The 17,157-nt window shown below is 38.9% G+C and overlaps 4 protein-coding genes and 1 pseudogene across 4 annotated transcripts; 2 read left to right on the top strand and 3 right to left on the bottom strand.

Annotated features, from left to right (window-relative positions):
* The first annotated feature begins 558 nt into the window (after window positions 1-558).
* On the top strand, window positions 559-2,905 carry LOC111232249 (diablo homolog, mitochondrial-like). The gene is made up of 6 exons (XM_022759690.1): window positions 559-873; window positions 1,139-1,271; window positions 1,383-1,508; window positions 1,850-1,960; window positions 2,125-2,221; window positions 2,359-2,905. The coding sequence occupies exons 1-6, from the start codon at window positions 737-739 to the stop codon at window positions 2,562-2,564; spliced, it is 810 nt and encodes a 269-aa protein (XP_022615411.1). The 5' UTR covers window positions 559-736; the 3' UTR covers window positions 2,565-2,905.
* A 1,149-nt stretch (window positions 2,906-4,054) lies between these two features.
* Window positions 4,055-4,981, bottom strand: LOC111232273 (olfactory receptor 56A5-like). Its single transcript, XM_022759713.1, has one exon. The coding sequence runs from the start codon at window positions 4,979-4,981 to the stop codon at window positions 4,055-4,057; it is 927 nt and encodes a 308-aa protein (XP_022615434.1).
* Window positions 4,982-8,025: 3,044 nt separating this feature from the next.
* On the bottom strand, window positions 8,026-8,934 carry LOC111232272 (melatonin receptor type 1A-like). Its single transcript, XM_022759712.1, has one exon. It carries the CDS (start codon window positions 8,932-8,934, stop codon window positions 8,026-8,028), a length of 909 nt encoding a protein of 302 aa, XP_022615433.1.
* A 2,486-nt stretch (window positions 8,935-11,420) lies between these two features.
* Window positions 11,421-12,329, bottom strand: LOC111232271 (melatonin receptor type 1A-like). The gene has a single exon (XM_022759711.1). It carries the CDS (start codon window positions 12,327-12,329, stop codon window positions 11,421-11,423), a length of 909 nt encoding a protein of 302 aa, XP_022615432.1.
* Window positions 12,330-13,590: 1,261 nt separating this feature from the next.
* On the top strand, window positions 13,591-15,956 carry LOC111232248 (annotated as a pseudogene).
* The last annotated feature ends 1,201 nt before the right edge of the window (window positions 15,957-17,157 follow it).

Here is a 17,157-nt window from a genome sequence, read left to right as displayed (position 1 = left end):
AGTTGGGGAAATGCTTCGTCAGACAGTGTGTAAACATGTGTATGTTTATGCATCTGTTTGGGTGTGGTTGGGTGTCTGTGTGTATGTGAACTCACACTTGAATCATCCTATTTCTATGTTTTTCTTTTTAAATGTTATGCTCAGATAGTCATGAGATAGTGCTAACACATGCGCAAAAGAGATGTGACTCTATAATGACAGGCGACCGAATGAAATGGACCGTTACCATGATTAAAAATTTTGGTATAATGTATGTACATAAATAACATACAGTTGGTCTGGTTGTTTTTAGACATTATAATGTGGAAAAGTTACATATTATAACTTGTATAAAATGTCTGTAATTTCTCAAATATGCCTTAAAGTCAACCAAAACAGATCAGGTTCTGCAGCCTGTACATAATTTCTGTCCCTGTTGGCTTTTGCAGATAACACCATATACGCACATTTGCAAGCAGAGTCAACAGATCAATGCTTTTACGCAATGAAATGGCGCTGAGGCCTTACAAATACCCACTGGACATCACAGTTTGCAGTCGTCAAGCAGACTGAAAGATTTCCAGCAGCAAACAAGCTTTTTTCTCTGATTTTACAAAGACAAGGCAACAGTGGGCTGATTAGGTCGTTAGAGATTAGTTCAGACTGCAGAAAATAGAAAACCTGCAATCACCAACTCATTTTACATAGATCATATCAATACTTTCTTCTAGTGCTGCAGACCTAAATAATCTGCAAAATGCAAGCTGTTCGTCAGTGTTCAGTGTGTGCCAGCCGTGCGGCTAGAGGATTTCTGCAAAATCAGACAGACATTTCACTGCTGCGGACCAGCAAGAGCGTCCTGAGGAGAGGAGCAGCCTGCATCCGTGTCCTAAGGTTGGTTATGAATAATGGGCAATGTCGTAGTATTTAGTTGGAGCACAGTCTAGATCTTTGCTGTCTATCAGAGTTTCAGCAACTTTTTCTCCTAGTGTTTAAATAAGCTCGTTTTCAAGTTTCATTTCTTAAACATCACCTGAAAGATTGGCAGGCAAATTCAAACTTTAGGATTATAACTCACAGCACTACAAAACTTTAAGCTGAAATACCAATGGTCATGACTGTATTAACCCGCATATATCCTTTCCTAATGTGTCTACAGCAGTTCTGAGGGTGTCGTATTCAGCAGCAGGAAAGCTGGAGTCCAGAATTCAGGGGAATGGACAAACACTGCACACATGAGCATAGCACCTTTAAGTGTTGCCCGTGGGCTCTGTGCTGTCCCTTTTACACAGGTGGGTTAATCTCCTATCAGAGACACTGTAATATAATTCATATTTTGTACATGCACAAACTGAAGGAAGATATTAAAATGCTGAATTTACCCCCTTTTACTCTGTTTGTAGCAAGTGGAAAACCTCTCCCATGACTCCCTGATCAGAAGAGCAGCCTCAGTGGTTACAGACAGTTCAAGTACTTTCCTTTCCCAGACCACCTTGGCTCTCATAGATGCCCTTATGGATTATTCAAAGGTAGGTTTTCATCTTTTGTGAAACATTTTTCCATATCTTATGATGATGCCAACCTCAATTTGAGATTTTCATCATTGGGAAAGAAAATACTCTCACATTACATGGACATACACCTGGTGCGTTCTTTATAATTTGAACCTCTAAGAAATGACATTGACTCTGGAGGGTGTGTTGATGTTTTTGCATTTGATAAGAGGTATAGAAATCCAGACTTTGGGTTGAAGTCATAGGAGTAAAAAATGAAATCATTCTCACAGATAGAGAAAAAGTATTGTATGTTTATCATTTTAAGTTTCTCTGTATTTTTCCTGACTGTCTGTCCTGCCTCTTTGTGCTAACAGGCTGTGCACACACGCATTGCTCTCCAAAAACGCTATTTGGCCTCAGTGGGAAAACTGACCCCAGCAGAGGAGGATTTGCTCCAGCAGGCGATCAAAGGCCAGCGTGCAGAGGTTAGTTTGTGCTGTTGTCCTCTTTGGAGAAAAGTCTTTGAAAACAAACCTAAACTGAACTTAAAGCAGTCAGTTTTTCCTACCAGAATTATTACATTTTGCAAAAACAACTAAAAAGATATATTTGTGATAAAGAGTTTGTCTCATCTCTTTTCCTCTGGCAGGTTAGCGAGAGACTAAATGAATGCAAACGTTTTGAGTCATCCTGGATCAGTGCTGTCAACTTGTGTAAACTGGTGGCTGAGGCAGCATACACTTCAGGTGAGTAAAATGTGTGCCTTCATATGCTTTGATATAATGCTACTGCCGTATTTCTAATGATGGAATGATGAAAGGATTAAAATCATGTTTATATCTTAAATATTTATCTATTTGTGTTTGTATCTGTGTGTTCCCAGGAGCCGAGCATGCGTCCATCACGGTGAGGACAAACATACAAGTGGCCCAGTTGCAGGTGGAGGAGGCACAGAAAATGTCAGTGGACGCAGATAAGAAGCTGGCTGAGACTAAAGTAGAAGAGATTCAAAGGATGGCTGAATATGCCGCCTCTTTAGAGGATAGTGAGGAGCATGAGGTGCACGAAGCTTATCTACGAGAGGATTAAGAGAAATAGACAGATGTTGGACAAAAGAAAAAAATAATGCCACAGTGCTGTTCAGTTCATATTGATACAGATTCAACTTGAGCTGTCTACGTGTTATTTCCCTATTTTGTTGCTCTTTCATTTTGAGCCTTAAAGATGTTCACGTTTGCATTTAGACCAAGAAAGTGACATTTTGAAAAGGGAAAAAAATAAATTGCTAACAAGTCATTTTTTACTATTTCATGAATCATAAGTTTTAGACCATATGTTTCATTTGTGAATGTGAGCTGGTTTTAGAGCTTTTGGAAAATGATTATCAAATCTTCAGTATCTATTGTGTGGCAGTCGGGTTTATCTAACATTGGAACAAAATGTTGTTTATTGTATGTTTTGTTGTAACAAAGACAATTTTTTTTTTATAAAAGTATTGTTTGTATCATTGTTTTTTCACTGTTCACATATCAGTTAAAATAAAGTGAATCCATGTGTATTTAATGTAATATAAATGTTGATGGGTCCTTGTTTGTTGCCATTTCATAGAATCCAATTTTATCCATATCATATATCCTAATTTACCGTGATATGACTTAGTGGTAGGACAGACGACGGTCAATTCACAACAAGAAGTGGTTAAAGCCAAATCTTATCTGCCTTTGAAATGTTGCCTAAAAATTAATAACTTCTGTAAAAGCAACAAAACTTGATTTAAAGATACAGATAGATATTCAGTTTTACATAAAGCATAACTTATGACAAGACGTCAGTGTTAAGGCCCTGGCCGTATCATTGACCTGTGTCCGGATTTTGACTGGACTGCAACAGAGGGGCAGTTTTCCCATTGGCCATTGCTCTTAGAAGTGATCTGGTTCTATTAAGGGGAGTGTTGCCAACTTAGTGCATTTGTCACTATATTTAGAGACTTATATGGCCATATAAGTCACCATATGGCTGGATTGTGTATGGGCATGGGGCTACACCTCTTGTCACAGGCAGTCACCCAGCCGTCCTGGTTTCCTGGCTGCAGGGAAGCAGAGTAGTGCATCCGATACACTCAGCAAGACACACACCGAGCGAGAGAGAGCAGGAGAATGTGGGGGGAGAGAGAAGCCATTGGTAACTGTTTAGATAAAGAAACTAGCAAATCTCGTATGTATCTAGTCTAATCTAGTATATAAATGTCAGCAACTAGAATTGATACAATATGCTTACTGCAGCATATTAGCACAGCAATAAAAGCCCCCTTAAGAAATAATGGGTTTCTGTCCCATGAATCACTAGTGACCCAGTGATCCATGCAGTGTTAATAATCGGCCCTACAGACTGTTCTGAGACCACAATTCATCATCTTGGGCTCTGTTGTCTTATCCAAAATCCCAAATTTACACTTTAACTATTTAGAAAGTGAATTGTGAACATAGACAGTTACTATTTCAGTTATAGTATGTTTTAATGAAATTTTAATTTCAATAAATTAAATGCAATTTCTGTTAGAAAATTATTATCCTAACTTGTCAAATAATATTTCTTTTAAACAAGCCAATAGAGGCATAGTGTTTCAGTGCTTGAAAGAAATTTTCATCCCTGAGGCCATAAATGAGAGGACTCAGACATCTTGGTGCAAGATTGAACATTATGTAGTTAAAGTACCTGACATTGACAAATAACCTGAAATTAATCTGAAGTACCGAAGTCTCTATGAATGGGCACAGCAGCTGGATGAGACAGAGCAGCAGCTGGAAACCATGAAGAACCACTGTTCTGAGCCCTTTCTTTGATGACTTTTTATCATCTCCTGATGCAGCTTTGGCCACTTTCATTATTTTAATATAGGAGAAAACAATAATTATACACATGACCAAGAAGTAGAATTGTTGTACAGCTGAAGTAATATAATCCTGCCATGCATAAAAAGTAAACATTTGCACTGAACATATCTGATATTGTTTATAGAAACTAAGAGATGCTGATGCAAAGAAAGTGGAGAGAATGAGAATGCAGGGCACAGAGCTGATGCCATGAATGATGAGAATACAGTGCACAGATCTGCGTGTGGAGCACAGCTCTCCATGACGCAGGGGCATGCAAATGGCCACGTAGCGCTCCAGGGTCATTGCTGTCAGAGTAACTGGTGTGACTGTAAGATACAGAAGTACCATAAAAGAGATAATGACACACAACCAAACTTGCATGGTAAAGCGAAAATAGCTCAAGATGAGCAGGATATCAGAGATGAATAACATCAAACTATCTGACAGTAATGTAACAGCAAATAAGATGTAACGTGTTGTTGTGTAGAAGCACTCTCTCTTAAAAAAGGTGATGATGAGCAACAAGTTGATGCAGAGAAAAATCATCACCAGGATCTGCACAATCATGACCTGGTCATTGATCTGTCGTCGCACAGTCTCACCACCATCCAGTGAGTTGTTATCTGCCATTTATTTTCTAAGCAAACACAAAGTTTTTTAGGCACTGCCAAAAGTGAAATCAAGTGTCATTCTCTAATGCACCTGTCAACAGAAAGTTTGATTTTTCTTACAAAAATCAAAGTCCAATGTCAAGCCTCTCTGAATACAGCAGTTCACCAAACCCTCCATGTTATTCCAAAGATGAATCTCTTCTGCTGAGCTCTGTGCAGCCTTCTGAGAGAGACGGCTGTGTCTGATGACTTAAAGACTAGTACATCCAAAAATAAAACTCACTGCTCACTACACTGTCGTCATCACCAATTACTGCTAGTCACCCTCATTAGCTATCTAAAGTTGGTGCTGCAGAGACTGTGTAGTGACCTCAAGGAGTCATAGAAATAGTTTTTACCAAAGACTTAGGGTGTTTTCACGTCTAATGTTTGTTTGCTCTGGTCTGATTCAGTTGCTGAGTTTGTAAACTTGTAGCATTTTTCCCTTGGTTCGGTTTTCTTTCACGTAGAGAAAAATTTAGGTGAACCAGAATGCATCATTACAAACCACATGAAAATGTTTTCTTCTACTTATTGGTCAGATTGTCTGATGGGAGCAGGAAAGACACAGGAGGCAAGTTACGGGAAACATCTAGCTCAAACTTGTGAGTTCACCTGCTAGTGGGGTCGGATCCAGTTCAGAACTCTTTCACACCAAAAAGGAAGCGTTCCTGAGCTCGTTTGGGACCGGACCGAGACCACCTCCTGAGTGCGATTACTGTTTTCACACCTGCCCAAACGAATCAGGGTTTGGTTTAACTGAACTAAAAGGCACAGGTGTGAAAGCATCCATAGTGTTGTATTATTGTAAAAAGCACAAAGTGTGCTGTTTCTTAAAAAACGGGGATGTTCTTTAGAATAAACAATCAGATGATTCATTTCTATGTTAATCATCATTGAGTCATTTTAGCTGTTTACAGCATTACAGATACTTAGTTTTCTCATTATTGTGTCTGATTGGTTATCATCATGGCTTTGCATCATCATTTACAGGTGTAGCCTTGAACAACTTACAGACTGCTTTTTCACAACCATATAGGTTGTCTGTCCCTATCCTCTGATGTGATGCATAGGAGCATCTACTCAAATAATGCCCCTGCGGTGGCAGGCGCATGGACCTCTGTCGTCATAGTTAAAATAATAAACATGTGGTTGAGGTTGTGGAATGGTGGCTGCTTCAAACAAGCTTAGACAGCAGTTTCCTTTGTCACAGTCTTGTGTTTTGCGGAGGGATCCACAAAACACACAGGCCATGGCTCAGGAGATAGAGTGGGTCGTCAACTAATTGGGAGGTCGGTGGTTCGATTCCCAGCTCCTCCAGTCTGCATGTTGAAGTGCCGTCGGGCGAGATATTGAACTGAATTGCCCTCGATGTATCTTGAGTGAGCTGTACGTTTATCTGTGTGAATGGAGTTTGTAGTGTAAAGCGCAATGTAAGCACAGGCCATTTACCCTCCATCCACTCCAACCTTCACCTAATGCAGACTCTATCGCTCTATACTACATCACCTGACTTCCCCCTCTGCTTCTGTCATACTTACTGCTGCCTAACAATAGAACATAACTATGGTTTGTCATAAGCTGCTTGCACCGATGACCGATGAGCATGATTTCACAGGAGAACAGCCTCAGTAAATTGGCAGACAGGGAATATAGTGCACAGTGTAGATCATAGAGAGTAAGTTTGGATCCAACCTATAGAGTGTCATAGTTGGAGAAGCACAAGTGAAATTAAAAACATTAATAATGGCTCAATTCTCAGTGAAATGGCACATCTACAGTAAATGTGTATGAAACATTTATTAATGTTAATTAGTAAAACCTGTGCTTTTCCAACTATGACTAAGTCAAAATGTCTGATGTGAAAAAGGCCTGTAGGCTCTCACCCACTACAACCCTGAGCAGGACAACTGACAATGGATGGACAGATAATAATACAACCAGTGACGTGCGGTGAGGTTCATGGCTGGTGAGGCACTGACTTCATCACTAGCGCCCTCTACCATGAGGCAGGAGAACTGCGTGCCTCACCCAGTGCGTCTTCGCAGCCGTTTTATGATTGCTCAGCACAAGAAACACGTTACACACATACAGTTGTTGATAAAATACACTGTACATTATATACCTCAGCTAACTAAACTATGGAAATTTATAATATAATTCATATAGCAAAAGTGTTTGAACATTTTAATAGCGACATACAAAGAGATAGCAATACGGTCTCACTGCACAGCAGGCCAGCAGTTAGCCGAGTCATTGCGCAATCCATGGTGAGGCTCAGCTGGCTGCTGCCTCACCGCAAGTCTCTTCTCAGTATTTGAACGGTAAATGTCAAAATTCAGCGATTTTGAATAAAAATAATCTAAAACTGGTGAAGTTAAATGGAAAATAACTTTATAGTATAATCACTGTATACATATAACAATTTAATAAATTTTTTTTCTTTTTACTTTTTTTTTCTTTCCATGATGGCAGGTGAGGCAGTGCCTCCCCTGACTGCACGTCACTGAATACAACATAGGGCTATTTCATTTCAGTGGATGAGAAACATGACTGATAAGAACATACCAAACATGTTTATTACAAAGCAGGTATATTTTAGTCATTTCTGCTGAATGAGGGTATTTGAAAAGCAAGATGCACCAAATAACCATAAGCTTTTATTGTTAGAACAGCTCTCTTTTTAACACATACCTCACATTAACATTTGTAACTTGGTTATTTGCTGCACAGATTAGCAGCATTTAGAGAGCAAAGACTTGTTAAGTACAGTCATGCAAAATAGACAAGAGGAAGAAATAGAGAAGAAAAAAAAAATTAAACTGTAGTTTATACTTTACCATCAGACATTTTATTGTATGTGGAGTTAAAGGTTTGTTAACTGTGTTTTCATCATAGAAATGAAGCCAAAGTCTTACTAATAGCCAGATACAGAAAAATATAAATGTAATATTAGCAAGAATAGAACATAGATAAAACATGCCCCTAAGTCATAAGTAAAGAGAAAATGAAGTGAGGCTGTTCTCAGTTACTGAACAAGGTGTAGCTTTTCAGTTCAAGAAAAAACTTTTCATCCCTGAGGCCATATATGAGAGGACTCAGGCATCTTGGAGCAAGACCAAACATTATATAGTTAAAGTACCTGACTTGAACGAACAACATGAAATCAATCTGAAGGACAGCTCTTTCTATAAATGGACACCACAGCTGGACGAGACAAAGCCACAGCTGGAAAGCATGAAGAACCACTGTTCTGAGCCCTTTCCTTGTTGACTTTTTATCATCTCCGGATGCAGCTTTGGCCACTTTCATTATTTTAACATACGTAAACACAATTATGATACACATGATCAAGAAGTAAAACTGACTGATACCTGACCTAATGTGATCCTGCCATGTGTGAACAAAGAATATCTCCATAGAGCATATTTTGAATTGTGTGTAGAAGCTAAGGGAGACTGACGCAAATAAAGTGGAGAGAACAACAGTAATAGTTACAAAGCTGAGACTGTGGATGATGAGGATGCAGTGAATAGTATTGCGTGTGGAGCACAGCTCTCCATGACGCAGGGGCATGCAAATGGCCACATAGCGCTCCAGGGTCATTGCTGTCAGAGTAAATGGTGTGACTGTATAGTACAGGTACAACATGAAACAGATAATAACACACACCCCAACTTGGATTGTGAAGCGAAAATAGCTTAAGATGAGCAGAATATCAGTTACTACTAGTATCATGCTGTCAGACAGTAATGTAACGGCAAATAAGATGTAACGTGTTGTTGTGTAGAAGCACTCTCTCTTAAAAAAGGTGACGATGAGCAACAAGTTGATGCAGAGAAAAATCATCACCAGGATCTGCACAATCATGACCTGGTCATTGATCTGTCGTCGCACAGTCTCACCACCATCCAGTGAGTTGTTATCTGCCATTTATTTTCTAAGCAAACACAAAGTTTTTTAGGCACTGCCAAAAGTGAAATCAAGTGTCATTCTCTAATGCACCTGTCAACAGAAAGTTTGATTTTTCTTACAAAAATCAAAGTCCAATGTCAAGCCTCTCTGAATACAGCAGTTCACCAAACCCTCCATGTTATTCCAAAGATGAATCTCTTCTGCTGAGCTCTGTGCAGCCTTCTGAGAGAGACGGCTGTGTCTGATGACTTAAAGACTAGTACATCTAAAAATAAAACTCACTGCTCACTACACTGTCGTCATCACCACTTACTGCTAGTCACCCTCATTAGCTATCTAAAGTTGGTGCTGCAGAGACTGTGTAGTGACCTCAAGGAGTCATAGAAATAGTTTTTACCAAAGACTTAGGGTGTTTTCACATCTAATGTTTGTTTGCTCTGGTCTGATTCAGTTGCTGAGTTTGTAAACTTGTAGCATTTTCCCCTTGGTTTTGTCTCTTTCACATAGAGAAAAATTTAGGTGAACCAGAATGCATCATTACAAACCACATGAGAACGTTTTATTCTGCTTATTGGTCAGATTGTCTGATGGGAGCAGGAAAGACACAGGAGGCAAGTTACGGGAAACATCTAGCTCAAACTTGTGAGTTCACCTGCTAGTGGGGTCGGATCCAGTTCAGAACTCTTTCACACCAAAAACGAAGCGTTCCTGAGCTCGTTTGGGACCGGACCGAGACCACCTCCTCGAAATGGCCTCGGTGTGATTGTTTTGGTTACTGTTTTCACACCTGCCCAAACGAATCAGGGTTTGGTTTAACTGAACTAAAAGGCACAGGTGTGAAAGCATCCATAGTGTTGTATTATTGTAAAAAGCACAAAGTGTGCTGTTTCTTAAAAACGGGGATGTTCTTTAGAATAAACAATCAGATGATTCATTTCTATGTTAATCATCATTGAGTCATTTTAGCTGTTTACAGCATTACAGATACTTAGTTTTCTCATTATTGTGTCTGATTGGTTATCATCATGGCTTTGCATCATCATTTACAGGTGTAGCCTTGAACAACTTACAGACTGCTTTTTCACAACCATATAGGTTGTCTGTCCCTATCCTCTGATGTGATGCATAGGAGCATCTACTCAAATAATGCCCCTGCGGTGGCAGGCGCATGGACCTCTGTCGTCATAGTTAAAATAATAAACATGTGGTCGAGGTTGTGGAATGGTGGCTGCTTCAAACAAGCTTAGACAGCAGTTTCCTTTGTCACAGTCTTGTGTTTTGCGGAGGGATCCACAAAACACACAGGCCATGGCTCAGGAGATAGAGTGGGTCGTCAACTAATTGGGAGGTCGGTGGTTCGATTCCCAGCTCCTCCAGTCTGCATGTTGAAGTGCCGTCGGGCGAGATATTGAACTGAATTGCCCTCGATGTATCTTGAGTGAGCTGTACGTTTATCTGTGTGAATGGAGTTTGTAGTGTAAAGCGCAATGTAAGCACAGGCCATTTACCCTCCATCCACTCCAACCTTCACCTAATGCAGACTCTATCGCTCTATACTACATCACCTGACTTCCCCCTCTGCTTCTGTCATACTTACTGCTGCCTAACAATAGAACATAACTATGGTTTGTCATAAGCTGCTTGCACCGATGACCGATGAGCATGATTTCACAGGAGAACAGCCTCAGTAAATTGGCAGACAGGGAATATAGTGCACAGTGTAGATCATAGAGAGTAAGTTTGGATCCAACCTATAGAGTGTCATAGTTGGAGAAGCACAAGTGAAATTAAAAACATTAATAATGGCTCAATTCTCAGTGAAATGGCACATCTACAGTAAATGTGTATGAAACATTTATCAATGTTAATTAGTAAAACCTGTGCTTTTCCAACTATGACTAAGTCAAAATGTCTGATGTGAAAAAGGCCTGTAGGCTCTCATCCACTACAACCCTGAGCAGGACAACTGACAATGGATGGACAGATAATAATACAACATAGGGCTATTTCATTTCAGTGGATGAGAAACATGACTGATAAAAACATACCAAACATGTTTATTACAAAGCAGGTATATTTTAGTCATTTCTGCTGAATGAGGGTATTTGAAAAGCAAGATGCACCAAATAACCATAAGCTTTTATTGTTAGAACAGCTCTCTTTTTAACACATACCTCACATTAACATTTGTAACTTGGTTATTTGCTGCACAGATTAGCAGCATTTAGAGAGCAAAGACTTGTTAAGTACAGTCATGCAAAATAGACAAGAGGAAGAAATAGAGAAAAAAAAAAAAATTAAACTGTAGTTTATACTTTACCATCAGACATTTTATTGTATGTGGAGTTAAAGGTTTGTTAACTGTGTTTTCATCATAGAAATGAAGCCAAAGTCTTACTAATAGCCAGATACAGAAAAATATAAATGTAATATTAGCAAGAATAGAACATAGATAAAACATGCCCCTAAGTCATAAGTAAAGAGAAAATGAAGTGAGGCTGTTCTCAGTTACTGAACAAGGTGTAGCTTTTCAGTTCAAGAAAAAACTTTTCATCCCTGAGGCCATATATGAGAGGACTCAGGCATCTTGGAGCAAGACCAAACATTATATAGTTAAAGTACCTGACTTGAACGAACAACATGAAATCAATCTGAAGGACAGCTCTTTCTATAAATGGACACCACAGCTGGACGAGACAAAGCCACAGCTGGAAAGCATGAAGAACCACTGTTCTGAGCCCTTTCCTTGTTGACTTTTTATCATCTCCGGATGCAGCTTTGGCCACTTTCATTATTTTAACATACGTAAACACAATTATGATACACATGATCAAGAAGTAAAACTGACTGATACCTGACCTAATGTGATCCTGCCATGTGTGAACAAAGAATATCTCCATAGAGCATATTTTGAATTGTGTGTAGAAGCTAAGGGAGACTGACGCAAATAAAGTGGAGAGAACAACAGTAATAGTTACAAAGCTGAGACTGTGGATGATGAGGATGCAGTGAATAGTATTGCGTGTGGAGCACAGCTCTCCATGACGCAGGGGCATGCAAATGGCCACATAGCGCTCCAGGGTCATTGCTGTCAGAGTAAATGGTGTGACTGTATAGTACAGGTACAACATGAAACAGAGAACAACACACACCCCAACTTGGATTGTGAAGCGAAAATAGCTTAAGATGAGCAGAATATCAGTTACTACTAGTATCATGCTGTCAGACAGTAATGTAACGGCAAATAAGATGTAACGTGTTGTTGTGTAGAAGCACTCTCTCTTAAAAAAGGTGACGATGAGCAACAAGTTGATGCAGAGAAAAATCATCACCAGGATCTGCACAATCATGACCTGGTCATTGATCTGTCGTCGCACAGTCTCACCACCATCCAGTGAGTTGTTATCTGCCATTTTTTTTCTAAGCAAACACAAAGTTTTTTAGGCACTGCCAAAAGTGAAATCAAGTGTCATTCTCTAATGCACCTGTCAACAGAAAGTTTGATTTTTCTTACAAAAATCAAAGTCCAATGTCAAGCCTCTCTGAATACAGCAGTTCACCAAACCCTCCATGTTTTTCCAAAGATGAATCTCTTCTGCTGAGCTCTGTGCAGCCTTCTGAGAGACGGCTGTGTCTGATGACTTAAAGACTAGTACATCTAAAAATAAAACTCACTGCTCACTACACTGTCGTCATCACCACTTACTGCTAGTCACCCTCATTAGCTATCTAAAGTTGGTGCTGCAGAGACTGTGTAGTGACCTCAAGGAGTCATAGAAATAGTTTTTACCAAAGACTTAATGTTGTAAGTGTACAAAGTTTACTGTTTCTCTCTTAGATGATTAATTACTATGTTGATCATCATTAAGTCATCTTAGTTATTATTACTGTTATTCACTTATGCTGTTCGCATTACAGATGCTCATTATTGTTAAAAGTACAAAGTGTACTGATTCTTAAAAATGCAAAATATCTCTACAGACGAAACAATTGGATAAATGTTAATTCAGACAAAAGTTGTTTAGAGTATTACAGATGCTCAGTTTTCTCACTCTGAAAAGTTTGTAATTACAAACAAAAGCCAAAATATCTGATAATATTGTAATCCTTACAATCAAAATTAACTAGAATTTACCTAATTTAAACACCTCCACGCATAGAATTTGGTACTCCCCATTTAATGTAATAAAATACTCCACATCTATGTTGTTAGAGTATATGACAGATCTTACATACATGTATATTCATTATTGTACCCTTATCATTTTGGATTGTAATTCATTCCATATTCATTGTTTTCTAAATATGAGTTGTTTGTAATTTGTAAAATATTGCAGATATTTTTAATTTCATGTAAGAACATTGTGATTCAAGTCTGATAACAATCATCCAAATGACTATAAGTTCTTTTTGTTGTGACCTCCAGCTGGTCCTCTTTCTCATGCATGCACACTGCATGCAATTGAGACAGTGTTTGTCAAACAACCAAAACAGATCAGGTTCTGCAGCCTGTACGTAATTTCTGTCCCTGTTGGCTTTTGCAGATAACACCATATACGCACATTTGCAAGCAGAGTCAACAGATCAATGCTTTTACGCAATGAAATGGCGCTGAGGCCTTACAAATACCCACTGGACATCACAGTTTGCAGTCGTCAAGCAGACTGAAAGATTTCCAGCAGCAAACAAGCTTTTTTCTCTGATTTTACAAAGACAAGGCAACAGTGGGCTGATTAGGTCGTTAGAGATTAGTTCAGACTGCAGAAAATAGAAAACCTGCAATCACCAACTCATTTTACATAGATCATATCAATACTTTCTTCTAGTGCTGCAGACCTAAATAATCTGCAAAATGCAAGCTGTTCGTCAGTGTTCAGTGTGTGCCAGCCGTGCGGCTAGAGGATTTCTGCAAAATCAGACAGACATTTCACTGCTGCGGACCAGCAAGAGCGTCCTGAGGAGAGGAGCAGCCTGCATCCGTGTCCTAAGGTTGGTTATGAATAATGGGCAATGTCGTAGTATTTAGTTGGAGCACAGTCTAGATCTTTGCTGTCTATCAGAGTTTCAGCAACTTTTTCTCCTTGTGTTTAAGTAAGATTGTTTTCAAGTTTCATTTCTTAAACATCACCTGAAAGATTGGCAGGCAAATTCAAACCTTAGAATTATAACTCACAGCACTACAAAACTTTAAGCTGAAATACCAATGGTCATGCCTGTATTAACCCGCATATATCCTTTCCTAATGTGTCTACAGCAGTTCTGAGGGTGTCGTATTCAGCAGCAGGAAAGCTGGAGTCCAGAATTCAGGGGAATGGACAAACACTGCACACATGAGCATAGCACCTTTAAGTGTTGCCCGTGGGCTCTGTGCTGTCCCTTTTACACAGGTGGGTTAATCTCCTATCAGAGACACTGTAATATAATTCATATTTTGTACATGCACAAACTGAAGGAAGATATTAAAATGCTGAATTTACCCCCTTTTACTCCATTTGTAGCAAGTGGAAAACCTCTCCCATGACTTCCTGATCAGAAGAGCAGCCTCAGTGGTTACAGACAGTTCAAGTACTTTCCTCTCCCAGACCACCTTGGCTGGTTCATAGATGCCCTTACGGATTATTCAAAGGAAGTTTTCAAAATTTCTATTTTTTTGATGGTGCCAACCTCAATCTGAGATTTTCATCCATCATTGGCAAAAATTATTTTTACAGTACATGTTAAGAAAAGTTTAGAAATTTACAAATCCAGACTTTGGTTGAAGTCGTAGGAGTAAAAAAAAAAATCTGCTCAGAGCTGTAATTTGATTCGACACTTGTCTGATCATGTGTCATCAAACCATGTTTCACTGACATTCTCACAGATACAGTAATTTTTCTCTATGTTTATCATTTTAAGTTTCTCTGTATTTTTCCTGACTGTCTGTCCTGCCTCTTTGTGCTCTTTGTGCGATTATTCAAAGGTAAGTTTCAAAATTTTTTCTATTTTTTTTGATGGTGCCAACCTCAATCTGAGATTTTTCCATCATGGCAAAAATTATTTTTACAGTACATGTTAAGAAATTAAAGAATTTAGAAATTTACAAATCCAGGACTTTGGGTTGAAGTCGTAGGAGTAAAAAACAAAATCTGCTCAGAGCTGTAATTTGATTCGACACTTGTCTGATCATGTGTCATCAACCATGTTCACTGATCATTCTCACAGATAGAGTAAAAGTATTGTATGTTTATCATTTTAAGTTTCTCTGTATTTTTCCTGACTGTCTGTCCTGCCTCTTTGTGCTAACAGGCTGTGCACACACGCATTGCTCTCCAAAAACGCTATTTGGCCTCAGTGGGAAAACTGACCCCAGCAGAGGAGGATTTGCTCCAGCAGGCGATCAAAGGCCAGCGTGCAGAGGTTAGTTTGTGCTGTTGTCCTCTTTGGAGAAAAGTCTTTGAAAACAAACCTAAACTGAACTTAAAGCAGTCAGTTTTTCCTACCAGAATTATTACACTTTGCAAAAACAACTAAAAAGATATATTTGTGATAAAGAGTTTGTCTCATCTCTTTTCCTCTGGCAGGTTAGCGAGAGACTAAATGAATGCAAACGTTTTGAGTCATCCTGGATCAGTGCTGTCAACTTGTGTAAACTGGTGGCTGAGGCAGCGTACACTTCAGGTGAGTAAAATGTGTGCCTTCATATGCTTTGATATAATGCTACTGCTGTATTTCTAATGATGGAATGATAAAAGGATTAAAATAATTTTTATATCTTAAATATTTATCTATTTGTGTTTGTATCTGTGTGTTCCCAGGAGCCGAGCATGCGTCCATCACGGTGAGGACAAACATACAAGTGGCCCAGTTGCAGGTGGAGGAGGCACAGAAAATGTCAGTGGACGCAGATAAGAAGCTGGCTGAGACTAAAGTAGAAGAGATTCAAAGGATGGCTGAATATGCCGCCTCTTTAGAGGATAGTGAGGAGCATGAGGTGCACGAAGCTTATCTACGAGAGGACTGAGAGAAATAGACAGACGGACAAAAACGTAAAAAAAAAAAAAGTCTAAGTCAACGTGCTGTTGATTTCACTGCGATACAGATTCAACTTCAAAAGCTATGAACTGTCTAAAGTTTATTTCCCTATTATGTCTATCTTCTTTTTTTAGCCTGTAAGATGTTTACATGTTTACATTTATACAAAGAAAATTAAATATTGAAAAGGGAAAGAAATAAATTGGTAATTCTTTACTATTTCATAAATCACTATTTAAGAGTGTATTTGATCAATGTGAGCTTGAAAATGATTATCAAATCTTCAGTATATACTACGTTGTGTGGCAGTGGGTTTTATCCAGCATCGGAACAAAATGTTGTTTATTGTATGTTTTGTTTTAACAAAGAGAGTCTTTTTATAAAAATATTGTTTGCCTCATTGTTTTTTCACTGTTCATATAATGGTAAAAAAATAAAAGGAATCTAAATGTATTTAATTTAAAATACATACGTTGATGGGTCCTTGTTTGCTGCTATATAATATAATAGATATTCTAACAATAATCTATGAGAAGATGTGGGGTAATAGAAAAAGAATGCACAATGCATAGCCTCATCAATATGATCAATACAAACAGCACAGAAATTCTATAAGAAAGCACTATTTAAGCAGGAGGTGCAGCAACTGTTGAAGCAACTGTTGCATCTGGACATACAGGATGTCTTTGTTAGAGTAACCTTACCAAAAGCTCTTTCAATAACTGAGTGCTCATGATCTCATCTTTCCAGTTCCTGTCTCAGTTGTCCTGTCTGTTGAGGCACCAGTTAGAGCTTTAGCTTGTTGAGGTGGGGAGACTCCTTCACCTTGGGGTTCAGATATGGCAGGCCTTTCCTTCTGAGTTTGTCTCTTTTTGTCCATGTTAATATTAAAGTCCTCCAGCAATGCTCTCTCTAGGACTCCATCTAAACACTTGTCAGAGCCCTTGTGTGTGTGTGTATCAGTGTGTGTGTGTGTGTGTGTGTGTGTGTGTGTGTGTGTATGTATGTATTTATTTATTCGACACCTGACATCATTAGATTCAATAGATTGACCCAACATGAGATGGACTCATCTGACTTCCAGCCAGGGCCACACCCTACAACATACAAAAAAGGCCAAAATTCTGTTTATGCCTTTCACAAAAAATACAAGGAAATTTTAAAGCCATTCAATTTAAGCTGTGGCAATCCTGAGGCACACATTACTGCCAGTATATTATGAGCCAACAA

The sequence above is a fragment of the Seriola dumerili genome, unplaced genomic scaffold (genome assembly GCF_002260705.1).
Source record: "Seriola dumerili isolate Sdu_G_001 unplaced genomic scaffold, Sdu_1.0 BDQW01000330.1, whole genome shotgun sequence".
In the NCBI taxonomy this organism is placed as follows: domain Eukaryota; kingdom Metazoa; phylum Chordata; class Actinopteri; order Carangiformes; family Carangidae; genus Seriola; species Seriola dumerili.
Note: the sequence above shows the minus strand (reverse complement) of the source record. Positions and strands in the feature narration are given on the sequence as shown.